This window comes from Etheostoma spectabile, unplaced genomic scaffold, assembly GCF_008692095.1.
Source record: "Etheostoma spectabile isolate EspeVRDwgs_2016 unplaced genomic scaffold, UIUC_Espe_1.0 scaffold00000662, whole genome shotgun sequence".
Taxonomy (NCBI): domain Eukaryota; kingdom Metazoa; phylum Chordata; class Actinopteri; order Perciformes; family Percidae; genus Etheostoma; species Etheostoma spectabile.
The window spans coordinates 112,412-127,321 of record NW_022602627.1 but is presented as its reverse complement, the minus strand read 5'-3'; the positions used below and the strand labels follow the sequence as shown (position 1 = coordinate 127,321).

General features: G+C 40.3%; 1 protein-coding gene across 1 annotated transcript; it reads left to right on the top strand.

The window, feature by feature from the left end:
- Positions 1-6,998: 6,998 nt before the first annotated feature.
- Positions 6,999-13,793, top strand: LOC116674536 (trace amine-associated receptor 13c-like). Its single transcript, XM_032506961.1, has 3 exons — positions 6,999-7,086; positions 10,956-11,041; positions 12,939-13,793. Exons 1-3 carry the CDS (start codon positions 6,999-7,001, stop codon positions 13,791-13,793), a joined length of 1,029 nt encoding a protein of 342 aa, XP_032362852.1.
- Positions 13,794-14,910: the final 1,117 nt, after the last annotated feature.

Sequence of the window (14,910 nt, the reverse complement as noted above, 5' to 3'; positions counted from 1 at the left end):
ATATATATATATATATATATATATATATATATATATATATATATATATACAGAGGTGTAGTGGTAAAAAAAGAGGTGGGTAAACTATAAATTCTGTGATCACGTGGACCATGACGCGATCACCGATAAGTCTCTCTCTATATCTCCACTCACTGTGCTCTCTGCAGCAAATGTCAGTCTAACCTCTGTCTGTTACCATTAAAACCATTAAAATAAATTATTTAGCATGTACATATACACATGTACATATATGTATATATATATATATATATATATATATATATATATATATATATATATATATATATATATATATATAATTAAAAACCCCTTGATTTTCTCCATATGAATTTGTTATCAGCCATAATATAAAAACCATCCGAGGTAGACTGACCCAGTTTCTGCTCCTGATGAAGCTAGAAGTCTGTATGATATCAACCTTGTAATATTAAATAAGAAATAAGAAAAACAATTATCCACTATCTTGCGTAGAAAAACTACATTACCCACAATCCTAAGCGTAACAGCAACGTTTCTGATTGGTCCAACTCGCTGTTACCATAGAAACGTTTACCGTACCCGCGAAACGCTAGAGTGACTGACAACAATAACTAGCTAGCTGACTAGCAAAAGGAGCTTCTTGACACTAACTTTCAGTGGCCAGAGAAGGAAATAACATCCAGTTATTTATCAGACAATATATCCTATAACATCCAGTTATTTATCAGACAATATATCCTGAATTTCACTAATGGGAAAAAGTAGCTAGGTGACCTGCAACTTCATGTCTGAAAGGGGAAGGCTAACCTAATCAGTGCCGTGGCTTTTTGAGTCAGTGGCATGCATCTGCCATCAACCAAATTAACCTCCAAAATATTAAGTTGAGTTCGGCGGCGCTTAAAAAAATTACGGATATCCATTTTTCAAACCCATTCATCATTAACTACATGTAGGATAGTATGACATGACTGACGAATCTTTGACTTTAGTCTGCCGCTTCCTGCTTTATGTTTTATGCCCTCAACTTTGACTTCCAGGCAGCGCTGCGACCGGGACTTAAAGGCACCCAACCATTGCCCAATCCTAGTATATTACAGGTAGCGCTGCCTGGAAGGCAAGGCTGGGGGCTCAGTACCCCAAACACCGCAAGAGATTAGTCAACACTGACAGTAATGCAACGCAATATGATGGACTTCGTCTTAGGTTTAACAACCTATGAAACTAATAATGAACAATATGAAACTAAAACGACATAAGCTTAATTTAGAATGGCTTTGGGACAATAGGCTATTCAGAGGTGGGTAAACGCACTTTGGAGGTGGGTAAACGCCATTTCCGAATTTTGAGAGGTGCATAAACGGCGTTTACGTGCGTTTAGCCTCCACTACATCCCTGTATATATATATACACAGTGGTGTGAAAAAGTGTTTGCCCCCTTCCTCATTTCCTGTTCCTTTGCATGTTTGTCACACTTAAGTGTTTTGGAACATCAAACCAATTTAAACAATAGTCAAGGACAACACAAGTAAACACAAAATGCAATTTGTAAATGAAGGTGTTTATTATTAAAAGGTGAAAAAAAATCCAAACCATCATGGCCCTGTGTGAAAAAGTGATTGCCCCCTAAACCTAATAACTGGTTGGGCCACCCTTAGCAGCAACAACTGCAACCAAGCGTTTGCGATAACGTGCAATGAGGCTTTTACAGCGTCCTGGAGGAATTTTGGCCCACTGATCTTTGCAGAATTGTCCTAATTCAGTTACATTAGAGGGTTTTCGAGCATGAACGGCCTTTTTTAGGTCATACCACAACATCTCAATAGGATTCAGGTCAGGACTTTGGCTAGGCCACTCCAAAGTCTTCATTTTGTTTTTCTTCAGCCATTCGGTGGTGGACTTGCTGGTGTGTTTAGGATCATTGTCCTGCTGCAGAACCCAAGTTCGTTTCAGCTTGAGTACACGAACAGATGGTCAGACATTCTCCTTCAGGATCTCTTGGTAGACAGCAGAATTCATAGTTCCTTTTATCACGGCAAGTCTTCCAGGTCCTGAAGCAGCAAAACAGCCCCAGACCATCACACTACCACCACCATATTTTACTGTTGGTATAGTATTCTTTTTATGAAATGCAGTGTTCCTTCTACACCAGATATACTTGGACACACACCTTCCAAAGAGTTCCACTTTTGTCTCATCGGTCCACAGAATGTTGTCCCAAAAGTCAAGATGTGTTGTGGAGAAATTGAGACGAGCTTTGATGTTCTTTTTGCTCAGCAGTGGTTTTCTCCTTGGAACTCTGCCATGCAGGCCATTTTTGCCCAGTCTTTTCCTGATTAGATTAGATTAGATTCAACTTTATTGTCATCACACATGTACAGGTACAATGCAACGAAATACAGTTTAGAGAGTTTAGAGAGCCTCTGAGCCGCAGCTAGTGAAAGCGCCGCCACATGCACTCTGAAAAGGATATATGCAGACAGCAGGATAATACAAGACATAATATAATGCACGAGACTACATACATGAAGGAATAATTGGTGTATGGTGTCTGTGGATGTGAGTGCGTAGGAGACACAAACTGTGTGGGTTGTTGAAAAACAGCTCAGTTCAGTCCGGCCTTGACTATGAGTGTGTGTGCGTATGTATGGGAAATGTGAGACAGACTGACTGCACTGTGCAAAACAGCCCAGTTCAGCCCGGCCTTGACCATGGACGTGAGGTGGAAACACAAGAAAGAAAGAAACGAGGCAGTCAGACGGATCGGGGGCTGGTTCGGGGGGGTGGTGTATGGTGTGTGTGTGAGAATGAGTTGTGTGTGTAAATGTAGCGCATCAGACTGTCTGTGTTGGTAAAAGTTCAGTCCATCTGCGTGACCTTGGAGAGATAAGCCAGTGCAAGGGAAAGGATAGAATGTCAGCTGCAAGTTGTTTTCCCGCTTCGGGCAGAGAAGGGGGGGGGGGGGCGGGGGGGGAAACAGTTGATCAATTTCAATCCAAATTTAGGGTGACTCGGTGGAATTTGTACGAATCAATGTCCATCAATCAGTTGTCACCGACCTCAGCGTCATACGAGCATCCATATCACGTAGTGATTTTTGCAGTCCATCTACCTTCTCTGCCAGTCCGGTGGTTACACGAAGCAACTCCACCGACTGGGCCCTGATGTTATCAATCCCCTTCTGCGCTTCCACGGTCCGGTCTGAGATGTTACGAGACAGTTCACCGGACTGGTTAGCCCTTAGATGTAAAACCTTCATCCCCTCAACCACTCCGTGTAGGCACTCTTTAAGTTCCCCAGACAGCTTGTGGGTGAATTTGCTGGCGGCTGTCTTACCAATTTTCCAATAGGTCAGCGAGACCCCAAGGCCGATGATCAGGAGCCCCACCAACAGAATTCCAATTATCCAAATATCTTCGACATCCTCCACAGTCAGGACATCCAGGCAGACCACCTGCCAATCCCGTGAATAGGAATCGCGAGTGTAGCCTGCAGGGAACGTCCCGCTGGGGCAATGCGGCTCTCCCGGAGAAGCATGTTTGGGTGAAAAAATCTTGTCAATAGCGCTGAGTGACCAGTTAATCAATTCCATGTTGAATATTTCCAGGAAAACAGCAGGCAGGGGACAAAGAGAAAATAAAAAGTATCACAAGACAATCCAGACAGACTGGGAAGAAGCCAAGCTGAGATAAGAGGGGAGAGGAGGAAAAACACGACTGCTCTCGCCAGAAGCAGGAAGATAGGAGATGGTGGAGGCATGAACGCTGACCTTAACTGAGGCAAGTGAGGCCTGCAGTTCTTTGGACGTTGTTGTGGGGTCTTTTGTGACCTCTTGGATGAGTCGTCGCTGCGCTCTTGGGGTAATTTTGGGCGGCCGGCCACTCCTGGGAAGGTTCACCACTGTTCCATGTCTTCGCCATTTGTGGATAATGGCTCTCACTGTGGTTCGCTGGATTCCCAAAGCTTTGGAAATGGCTTTATAACCCTTTCCAGACTGATAGATCTCAATTACTTTCTTTCTCAATTGTTCCTGAATTTCTTTGGGTCTCGGCATGATGTGTAGCTTTTAAGGATCTTCTGGTGGACCTTACTGTGTCAAGCAGCTCCTATTTAAGTGATGCCTTGATTGTGAACAGGTGTGGCAATAATCAGGCCTGGGTGTGGCTAGAGAAATTGAACTCAGGTGTGGACAACCACAGTTATAGTATGTTTTAACAAGGGGGGTGTTAGAAAAACATAACTTAACATCGCGTTTGTTCGGATCTCTGAGGAAAAGGAGGCTGAGGGTCGAATTGAGAATTGGTGAAGGTTTAATGCAACAGCAGTGATGAAGATGATAAGACAAAGACAATCAGACAAAACAAACACAATAACACTGCAGCTGACAGCGGACTGATCCACGCTCCTCCTGACGGAGTCACATGGAAGCAGTCCTGAATATCTGTCAGTCCAGAAACTTCTTAGTTCACACTTTTTATGCACTGCACCGGGGGGCGGTTCCTTTTCACCTGGTGCTTTCAAATCCATTCTCATTGGTCCGCTGTTGTCATGACAACATGCCGTACATCTCTCCTGTGCAATAAGAACTGACCTGCCTCCAAACACCGCACCCTTGGGGGTCGCTTTGGTTACAGAACAGAGGTTCCGTCGTGTAAATGTGAAACTCCAACATCAACACATTCCAATCAACATTGTATTGTTTTAGCCCAGACCAAGACCCCAGGGGACAGGAGACAGAGAGGACCACCTTTTGTTGAGCAGGAAGCCCCTTTCCATATGTTAATTGCTAGACTTGACCAGATCAATACTTTACAGTCAGAGAAACGGGGGGAAGGTGAGGAACAAATGGCCATCCTGCCTTCTTCACAGACATATGCATATTAATCCCATCCTGGCTGCATAATACAGTTTATAACTTTTTATAACTCAACAGGGGCAATCACTTTTTCACACAGGGCCATGATGGTTTGGATTTTTTTCCCCTTTAATAATAAACACCTTCATTTACAAATTGCATTTTGTGTTTACTTGTGTTGTCCTTGACTATTGTTTAAATTGGTTTGATGTTCCGAAACACTTAAGTGTGACAAACATTCAAAGGAACAGGAAATGAGGAAGGGGGCAAACACTTTTTCACACCACTGTATATATATGTATATATATATATATATATATATATATATATATGTATATATATATATGTATTATATGTACATATATATATGTATTATATGTATGGCCAATTTCTACAATATGTGAGTGGTTTTAAGGGTTTTAGAGGATGCTTATTTCTTTTCTGGCATTTTCAGATTTCAAAGAGGTAATTTTAGTACTTATTGTGATTTATTTAGGTTCCAATTACTTTCAGGCATAATTATAGGTTATTTTTGTGGTAAACACAATCTTACATTTCAGAATCATGAGTGTTTTTGTGAATGTTGATGCTTTGTTTTTAGGGTTTAGTTAAGCTGAATCCCCTCCTGACACTTTTGAATATCCAATGCTTTTGGATAAATGATGAATCTTTGTTTGGCTGAATGTTATGCATTTCTGGAGGAAAAAGCAATGCAAGTATTTGAAATAACTTCTTCTGATCTTGCAACTGTACGATACATATTAATAGGGTAGCTATTTAAGACTTTAAGAACTATGTGCAAATATACACTTTATACATGCCATACAAGACAGGCCCTGTAAGTCGCTAGGGCAACGTCCAAATGGCTGCCCATGTTGGTCCGCCAGTTGCAAGCTCCAACAAGGGCCCAGTTAAAATTCCACCAAATGCAAGACTTAAAACTGAGTCTGGGCCAACCGAGTCAGCCCACCAGACGCAAGGCTAACCAAGAGGGCCTTACCTCCGCACTACACAAAGCACACATTGGCTACCACCTTCAGGCAAACTGCTATGACTCACAATGAATTAACAAAAGGCAGCCTCATCAGCCTGATCCACCAGCTGTGGATATCACCTTATTTTGAATGGGACAAGACTACGGGCCTAAAGGAAGGAGAGGAACTGATTATGCCCATCCAGGATTCAAGTCCAGTTGTTCCTCCTGCTTTGTTACTTGTTGTCAGCTGTGGTTGCAAAGCCGGGTTGAAACCTTGCACATCAGCAAAGTGCAGCTGTACAGCTGTAGGTCTGGCCTGTAGGCCTACCAGTTAGTGTTTCTGCAAAGGCAATGATGGTATATGCTGCATCATACTTATACAACACCAAGAGCACAAAGAGAGGGATGAAGGGTCTGGAGAAGATGATGACAGAAAAGAAGAGGATAGTGAAGATGGTCTGCTGCTTTCCATAGCAGTGCCTGTAGGGGGACACGTCTTCCATGAAGGCAAGCTAGTGACTTCAGTGCTGGGGACCTTTGGCGCTTTTTGGTAAATATCATACCTGGTTGCATTCAAGGTTACAAAGTTCCTCTGATTGTACAGAGCCAGAAAGAAAGCCCTTTTTGCTTTTGTGATCTGTAACTTTGGGGCTTCTGCCTGTCCAATGCAGTGGAGAAGCTTACCAGGAACGACTCTTATGGCAGTGAGTGCAGACACCTTCCCCCTTCCCAACAGGATATGAGGTGGAATCAAAGAAAGAGCATGCATGGCCAGAATGGAACCACATTGGTCACCCAGATTCTCTGCAATTGCATTTATGCTGAGAATTGTGCCATTTTATCTGTAGGTTAGTTATTATACCAGCCTTCTAACACCAATAAACCATAAAGCACAAAGACAGTTATAAGTGATATATCCGCCTCATCATGAGTGGCAATGCTGTCAGCTTTACTGACCATCATGATATTACTTCCTACATTGAAAGTACACAGGAGTTTCCCCAGCCTTTTGTTGTGCTTGTTTTTCAAGACTTTGTCTCGACTAGGTAGAGGTGTAGTCAATGAGAGCTCTCTGTCCTTTTCTTCTATGTCTCTCATGGTCCTTTGCAGACACCTGCAAATATCTGTCAAAGACAAATGTTTGGGTGTCTAACAATTAAGCCAACGTCCCATGCTGGCTGCAAGATCTGCCACTGTCCCAGACGATGGCCAAACCACGATAAATGAGCTGGGATGCAATGACAACATCTGGTGGCTGGGTATGGCAGACTGGAACCATGAATTAGCTAAGAGAACAGTTAGCCTCCACTGGTAAGCTGATGCTAATTTAGCTAACAGCTATTTTGACTAATCACTAGCTGACAGTTTGATTCAGCCTAAAATAACATTATTCAAACTAAACAGTACGAAAAGCAGCAACAGCTAAATTAAGATTTTACAGTAATAATAAAGACAAGTATTGAGTGATTGTATTTTATATGAGCACAAGTAAAGTAAAACTGACGTAACAGCTGTTATATATTTCAACAGTTATTTTAGTTTTGAAGGTCTTTAACATGCTGTCTCAGCTGGTGGTTAGCTGAATTAGCTGTCAGCTAAACAAAAGTTAGCTTTCCAGTGGCGGTGAACGGACTTTCTTGAACTATCTACGGGAACAGATTGTGCAGTATCGTAAGGTCATAAATCCGCGTTCATCATGATATCATCTGCGCATGCTTGAACATCTTGCACATGCGCAGGACAGATTGTGTACCGACAAGCTCTATTGCGGAGCACACAACTTAAGTTATGTTGTACCAAAAATTATCGTTCCTTAAAGTTTTGGTGGTTTGTGATTAGCTCGCACTGTTGCTTGCTCTGGAGGAGACTACTAGAACTGTTGGGTCCTTGTAAATTCTGGAGTGTGGTCTATCTGTATAGTGTCTTGAGATAACTCTTGTTATGAATTGATACTATAAATAAATTGAATTGAAATTGAATTGAATTGTTCGATATGGCTATGAGTTAATAACGCCGGCGTTCTGTTTAAGGAAGACATGCTTTTTGGTGAAACTACTTTCTTTAATGATTAAGTTTTCCATGATAATAAATGTTTCAACTACTTTAAAACTAGACTATGCTCCCTTGCTTTACTACATACTTATTACAACTACAACAGCTAGCTGCCACATCTTATTTGCAGGAAAACATGACCTAACCTCAAAAAATGTCAACAAATTTAGGTTATCAACATTTACATCAAAGAGCAAGAGTTGAAATGTAAGGTTATAGTGTTTACCATGAAAATAACCTGAACGTTTGTCCAGAGTTCATAAAAATGTGTCTAAATTAATCCAAATTTGTTATAGAATTGCCATTTTGAAGTCTGAAAGTGCCAGAATTGAATTCAGCATCCTCTAAACCTCTTAAATCATTCCAATATTGTAGAAACTGATGGCACAGTGCAAAATCTATTGTCGATCTGGCCGATTCCGCTAATTTTGCTAATGAACAAAGATTCATCATTTATCCAAAAGCATTGGATATTCAAAAGTGTCAGGAGGGGATTCAGCTTAACTAAACCCTAAAAACAATGCATCAACATTCACAAAAACACTCATGATTCTGAAATGTAAGATTGTGTTTACCATAAAATTAACCTATAATTACACCTGAAAGTAATTGGAACTTACCTAAATAAATCACAATAAATACTAAAATTACCTGTTTGAAATCTGAAAATGCCAGAAAAGAAATCAGCATCCTCTAAAACCTCTAAAACCACTTACATATTGTAGAAATTGGCCATACAGTGCAAAATATTTGGTCAAACTGGACGATTAAGCTAATAATGCTAATTATGCTAATTATGCAAATTGCTCAACATATGTAAATTAGCATCCGTCATTTTCCGTATACTGGGGACCCATACTTCACACTTCTGCAATAAAACTTTGGTGTACTCAACATTTCCGGGTTCACAATGGGGCTCTATGGGCTGGCTACTAGACTACTAGTAACCTTTCAAAATAAAATGTCTAATTTCACTGCAGTGACAATAGGTATAAATTGAACTGACATTACTGTTTTACTGTAAAACAAATCAACAGTGAACAAGTAATGTCAGTTTTTCAGTGTTTTACCATCTTACAGTCACAGAATGGAAATTAGACCTTTTTCTTTAGAAAAAGAGTACAGGCAACCATCTTTGAGAAGAACAATACAAACATAATGTTCAATGTCTCTATTGTCGAGATTAAATTAAGTAACAATTATAACTTAACAATTCAATGTAACTATAAAACAGATTTAAAATGCAAAAACATGAGTTACCATTGCCATTCCAGCAATCGTTTATTTTAATGTCTAATACCTTTCTATTAACGCTCTTAACCCTTGTGTTGTCTTCACTTTCGGGACCCTCCCGTGTCCCTCGGGTCAAATTGACCCGTGACTTATTTGGGGTTTTAAAAACAATTCTCAAAATAAAAGTTACCTTCATAATCCATTAACAAATATATTCTCTCAATTTCAAACAATTGAGAGAATATATATATATGTTTAGGGAATGCAATCAGTCTCTACTAGAACACAATTAAAAATGCAAGTTTTTGTCATAAAGTTACAATTCATGTTAAAATCCACTGTGGAAAAAACATAAGTGGTCATTTCCAGAACAGTGTTCTGAATTGAGTCAGGAATACATGTTTATTACAGAAAATAAGGTAAGGCCATTGATTTTCAGATGTAAAAATACACACAGAGTATGAAAAATGTAACTTGTACCATTTTTCTTCTTGTAAAAATTTGAAATGGGTCAATTTGACCCGAATACCAGACAAGGGTTAATCATTAAAATGACCCATTTTAACCAGTTGCATTTGCAGTTGCAAAACCTTTATTCAAGAGCCCAAACTTCCACCACTCAAAGAATCTGGTCATTAACTAACATTCAAGGTTTAAGTGTCACTTACAGACACAGGTACATATTTCCAAACTGTTACGCGGCCTTCAGTCCGGCCATGAGTTCACCCTGTACATAATGTAATGGGAAAATTACATAGACAATGATTTTCTTTCAATATTTGTTCATCTCTTAAGGGATTTTTTCATTATAAGTAAATCCTTCAATTTGCCTCTGAAATATGTGTATATCCTAAAATAAGTCCTGCAGTGTTGGAGACAACTAAAAATGTTCTGACTCTGCATTTCTCCACTGTAAGCAAGGTTGGAGCCATGAGGCGTTCTACAGACGAGATAAATCTCTGATTTCTCAGACAGAATGACGGCTACAGTCATTCTTGACGCACTAGAGACAGATATAAGGAGGATATAAGGAGGTGTATTACTGATTGTATGGGCCAAACCTGTTGCCACTTTGTAACTCTGTTCATTGTGAAAGCTGTTCTCGTCATTTGATTGTTCTCTGCAGAAAACAATGAAACCCTTCCACCGAATACCTAAACTTTTAATCCAGTTTGCAGCCTGTCTTTATTTTGTTTCAACAAGGTCTCTTCTTCACTCAAATTCCTCCCTCGCTGTACAGAAACTTCCACAAGTTTCCACATGCTGAGTGGTGCTTTTTGCATCGTAATGGACGCTGAGGGGCACTACCCAGCGTCCGTATTTTCTTAGTTGGTACGGAGAACTTGGCTTGGACTACTGGAACTACCATTTCTTTTAAGATAGATTTCTGTTTAATTACTGGATAAAGAAAGAGGAAGTATAGCAGCAAGAGGTAGAGTTATGGACAATTACTTGCTAAGCCCTTTGCAAAGTGTTCTGAAGTGTTTTTTATGGCCAATCTTTAACCTGGGACGAACTCAACCCCCCCTTCAGGGTTTGAACCCTTAGAACACAATTGTCATGTTAAATAAACACAGGATGGATTTCTTAAAAGTCTGATATATTGAGAGCTCCAGAGCTGATACATATCATAACAACACTAGTTTTTGTGCCAACTACTTCATCTACTTCTGCACTCCTACTCTCCAACCCTCCCCATTTTCCCAGGAGATCCCTGAGTTTCATTGCCCTCTCCCAGTTTCCTGCCAGGGTCACAACTCCCCAATAGTTCCCAGTTGATCAAAGTTCAAATTGCCACACCTTTTTTTCTTTGTCATCTCAACCTGTTTCTGTCACTTCACAGCGAGTTTAAGCCCTACGACTCTGAACGTCTACTGCTTCCATCCAGACAACAATGAAGCTACACCGAATGTTTGTTGTGGCATGCAGGTGACTCAAAGGAGAGCCTAGTCCTCCTCAGAGAGAGAGGAATAGAGATTACTGAATATCTTATCACAATTTTGCTAAATAGACTACATTTTTGGTCCTTTGATGAAGTGAAAAAAACAGTTTCCAGGGTAGCAGTCAATAACCAACCCCATTAGTGTGTCTTGCTCTTTCATTTACTTTTGGGTGTACTATATTTCTTAGCTCTGGGATGAGTGTGATTGGTCACATTTGATATACCTTACGTACCCGAGGAAATTTCCAATAAATCCCTTGATGATAATTAGGAGCCGAGCAGCAAAGCTTTTTTTGATTTTGGCCACAGACACAATGTCACTGGGCACTTTGTACTGTGGATTCTTCAAGACACGTGATAAGTTCCAGAATGGGAACATTTTTTTATTTTTTAGGGACACATTTGACACCTGTCTATGGCCTAAATTGATCCTACAGTGTTGTTACGTTGCACTTGCTTGTGGATCACTACAAAAAACAATGCAAAGTCATTCTCTCAAAATAAAAGAGATAGCGTCTCTTGCATCATATACATTATGAAAAGGAAACTAAGTGGTCTTGAAGAAGATTCTATTCTGTCTTTCATTTGGACTCGGTCCTGACTAGTCCTGGTCTTGAACTTGAAAAAGGTTGACTTGACTACACCACGATTCATCTTCTCATCTCAACTGCTTTACTTCATTTCTATCCTGAAAAATACAAGTCAGCAGCTCCATCTTCTGGCGACTCAGCAGAGAGTAATAACTGGGGCAGTTTAAGTTTGCAGATAATGTAGCTGAACAAAAAAAACAATAAAAAGAGACAATATTACATTGTGAATAGGTCTGTTTATCATCATATGCCACTTTACAACACATCTCTAGGCTATGTAACGTTAAATAAATGACAATTCTGATGATTTTCTAATAAAATTGATTAAAAATTGCAATCCATTACTCTTTACATGATTTGTTAAACTTGAACTTTTTCTGTCCATTTATTACACGTTTCTCTGGAAATGTGACTTCAATGATCTGATGAACTGTAGATAATCTTGTGTTTTTAAATCTATTATTTTGTTTCTCCCAACAAGACTTCATAGTGCTTCACATAATTATATCATAAAGACAATATATTTTAAACAGGGTTCACATATGAATAACACTAAATTGAAATGATTACAACAACTTTGTAAAGGGCCCAAGATCTTTTTGTACTGACAGTTTTATGTGAAACACAACTACAGTTCACAGCTGATGTTTTTCTATACTTGGTGGGAAAGTGGGGCTGTTCTTTTTTATCAGTGAAACAGAGGCCGAGCAGGCCTGGGATTTCTGTTTGCAACATAAGCAACATAAATCACAGAGATGATGCTTTGACGAAATATAGAGACATAAATACAAAGCTTTCGTAGCGCTTTTGTTGTGTAGGGTTGGAATGTTTCATGTCACTAGTGCTTACCAAGAAACAGTATATGGTGCTTATGACTCTTTTTTTTAAATGCAGCAGCATCAGAGAGACACAATACACAACAAGAGAAAACTGAAGAACAGGCCTTTCAATTGTTGATCATACACAATTTAGACCTAAAGACAGGAAAATATATCTTCACTTTCTCTATTTCTTAACTCACACACTGAACAACAGGAACATATAGCTGTATGTTTAGAAGAATTGTCTTTGAGTTAGGTCTGAATAATGTTGCTCCAAATGTCTGACTTTGATGCCAGAGACTGTTGTTCATGTCTACTCTGTTACCAATATTAATTATTGCTTTCTGTCCACCGTGACCTCAACCAAGTCATTTTAACTGTCTAGTCTTTCTGATGTGGAGGATTGGAAAATATTTAACTAATATTGATTTTATATTTTTAATTTTGAATACTGGTTTGGGTTGTTCTGTCAGTGTTGTTGGTTTAATGATACTTTTCTCTTTCCCTGCAGGCAGCTCCACACCCCCACCAACATCCTCCTCCTCTCTCTAGCTGTCTCAGACCTTCTAGTGGGCCTCGTGGTGATGCCGGGAGAAATCCTCAAAAAAACATCCTGCTGGTTTCTTGGTGACTTTGTGTGTTTTCTTTATAATTCTCTTTCAATCATCATTGTTGTATCCTCAATAGGTGACATGGTGCTCATATCAGTTGACCGTTATGTGGCTATTTGTGACCCTCTGCATTACAACACCAGAATCACCATGAACAGAGTTAAAATCAGTGTTTTTCTGTGTTGGCTCTATTCTGCTTCCTACAGCTTTCTCTTTGTCAAGGATGACCTGACTCAACCAGGGAGGTATAATTCCTGCTACGGAGAATGTGTGTTGGTCATTGACTATTTCACAGGACTAATAGATCTTGTTTTGTCCTTTATTGTTCCAGTTACTGTCATCGTAGCTCTATATGTGAGAGTGTTTGCCGTAGCTGTGTCTCAGGCTCGTGCCATGCGCTCTCACCTTACAGCTGTCACACTCCAGCTGTCAGTGACTCCAAAGGCAAAGAAATCTGAGCTGAAAGCAGCCAGGACTCTAGGTGTTCTGGTAGTTGTGTTTCTAATCTTTATTTGCCCATATTACTCTGTTTCTCTTGCAGGTGACAGCTTTGTTAATGTTTCATCTGCATCCTATGTTCTCTTTGTGTGTCAATTTACCTCTGGCCTCAACCCTGTGATCTATGCCTTCCTTTACCCCTGGTTTAGAAAAGCAGTTAAACTCATAGTTACTCTTCGGATACTGCAGCCGGGCTCCTGTGAGACCAGCATGATGTAGAGAGGCTATGGAGGGACTGAGATCAGACTCGGTCTAGGGATTAAATGGCAGCTGTTCACATTTTAAAGTTACAAATCCTGTAGAGAAGCAAAGAAGTTAATATCTGCCTGAAGTGTGAGACTGAGATGATTATGAGCAGATTGAGAGTCACAGTGGTCAGAGAGATGGAGTAGCACACAATGTAAATGAGCAGTGTTTGGGGCCAAGGAGACGAGGGCTTCCTGCAGGAGGTGTTTGGGAACTGTGGAAAGCAGAGCTCGGCTCCGTCCTCAACCTCCATCTGCAGAGGTCTGCAGACAGCTGCAGCTCTGGCAGCTTTCTGAACAAACCTGAGTCATGTAACTGATTTATCCCTCTCTCATTCTCTTCATCCCCTCCTCTTTCTCAGTCCCTGTTTGACTCTGATGCCCCTCCTCCCTGACTCTGCACATCCCACCATCATCTTCATCACTCTCTCTGTAACCCTGCCTTTTTTCGCTGTTTCTCTTCTGTCATTTTCTACCCTTGTTTTCTTTCCTTTGTCCTATTATTAAAATATTTTCAGGTTTCTAAAACAGAAGTTTTGCATTTCCAGCTCTGTCTCTACAGCCATGTGGAGTAAGGTCTGGATACACCACCGATGCATTCTGGGATAGGAGAAAATAACACTCTGGGTTGTTTGCATTTCTTTAACTCAATCACAATTAACTCAGGAGAAGCTAAGATCTGGATGCAGAGACGGTGGTTCTGCTAAATAGTCTCGAGTAGGACCTTGGTTTGGTGAAACATTTGCATCTGGCAAATGAAAACGCCACACACAATAATCAATCAAGTTAAATTACACAATACAGTAACGTGAGCTATTTAAATTAGCTGGACACACGGTTAAACATAATTTGGTCTTACCAGAGTACTGCCTTGTGTACTTTTTCCATAGCAATCTCACCAATAGGCCCAGAAAACTCTGCTGGATGACTCGAATCAGCCAGTTAAAGACCAACAATGTTTCCTCTCTAGCATTTAGCTGAGTGAAGCAGCAGTGAAACCATTCCCAATGGTGGCTAAGCTGGTTGTTCTCCCTAGCTGACCAAATATGGTGACTTCTGTCTTCAAAATACCAAGGTAGTGTTGGCCAAAA

What these genes read in the sequence shown, in the direction of transcription:
- LOC116674536 (XM_032506961.1), top strand. Translation starts at nt 6,999, where the DNA reads ATGCTGGCTGCAAGATCTGCCACTGTCCCAGACGATGGCCAAACCACG. An exon ending in TGACAACATCTGGTGGCTGG is followed by an intron (nt 7,087 to 10,955) that starts GTATGGCAGACT and finishes GTCACTTCACAG; the next exon opens with CGAGTTTAAGCCCTACGACT. An exon ending in ATGTTTGTTGTGGCATGCAG is followed by an intron (nt 11,042 to 12,938) that starts GTGACTCAAAGG and finishes TTGTTCTGTCAG; the next exon opens with TGTTGTTGGTTTAATGATAC.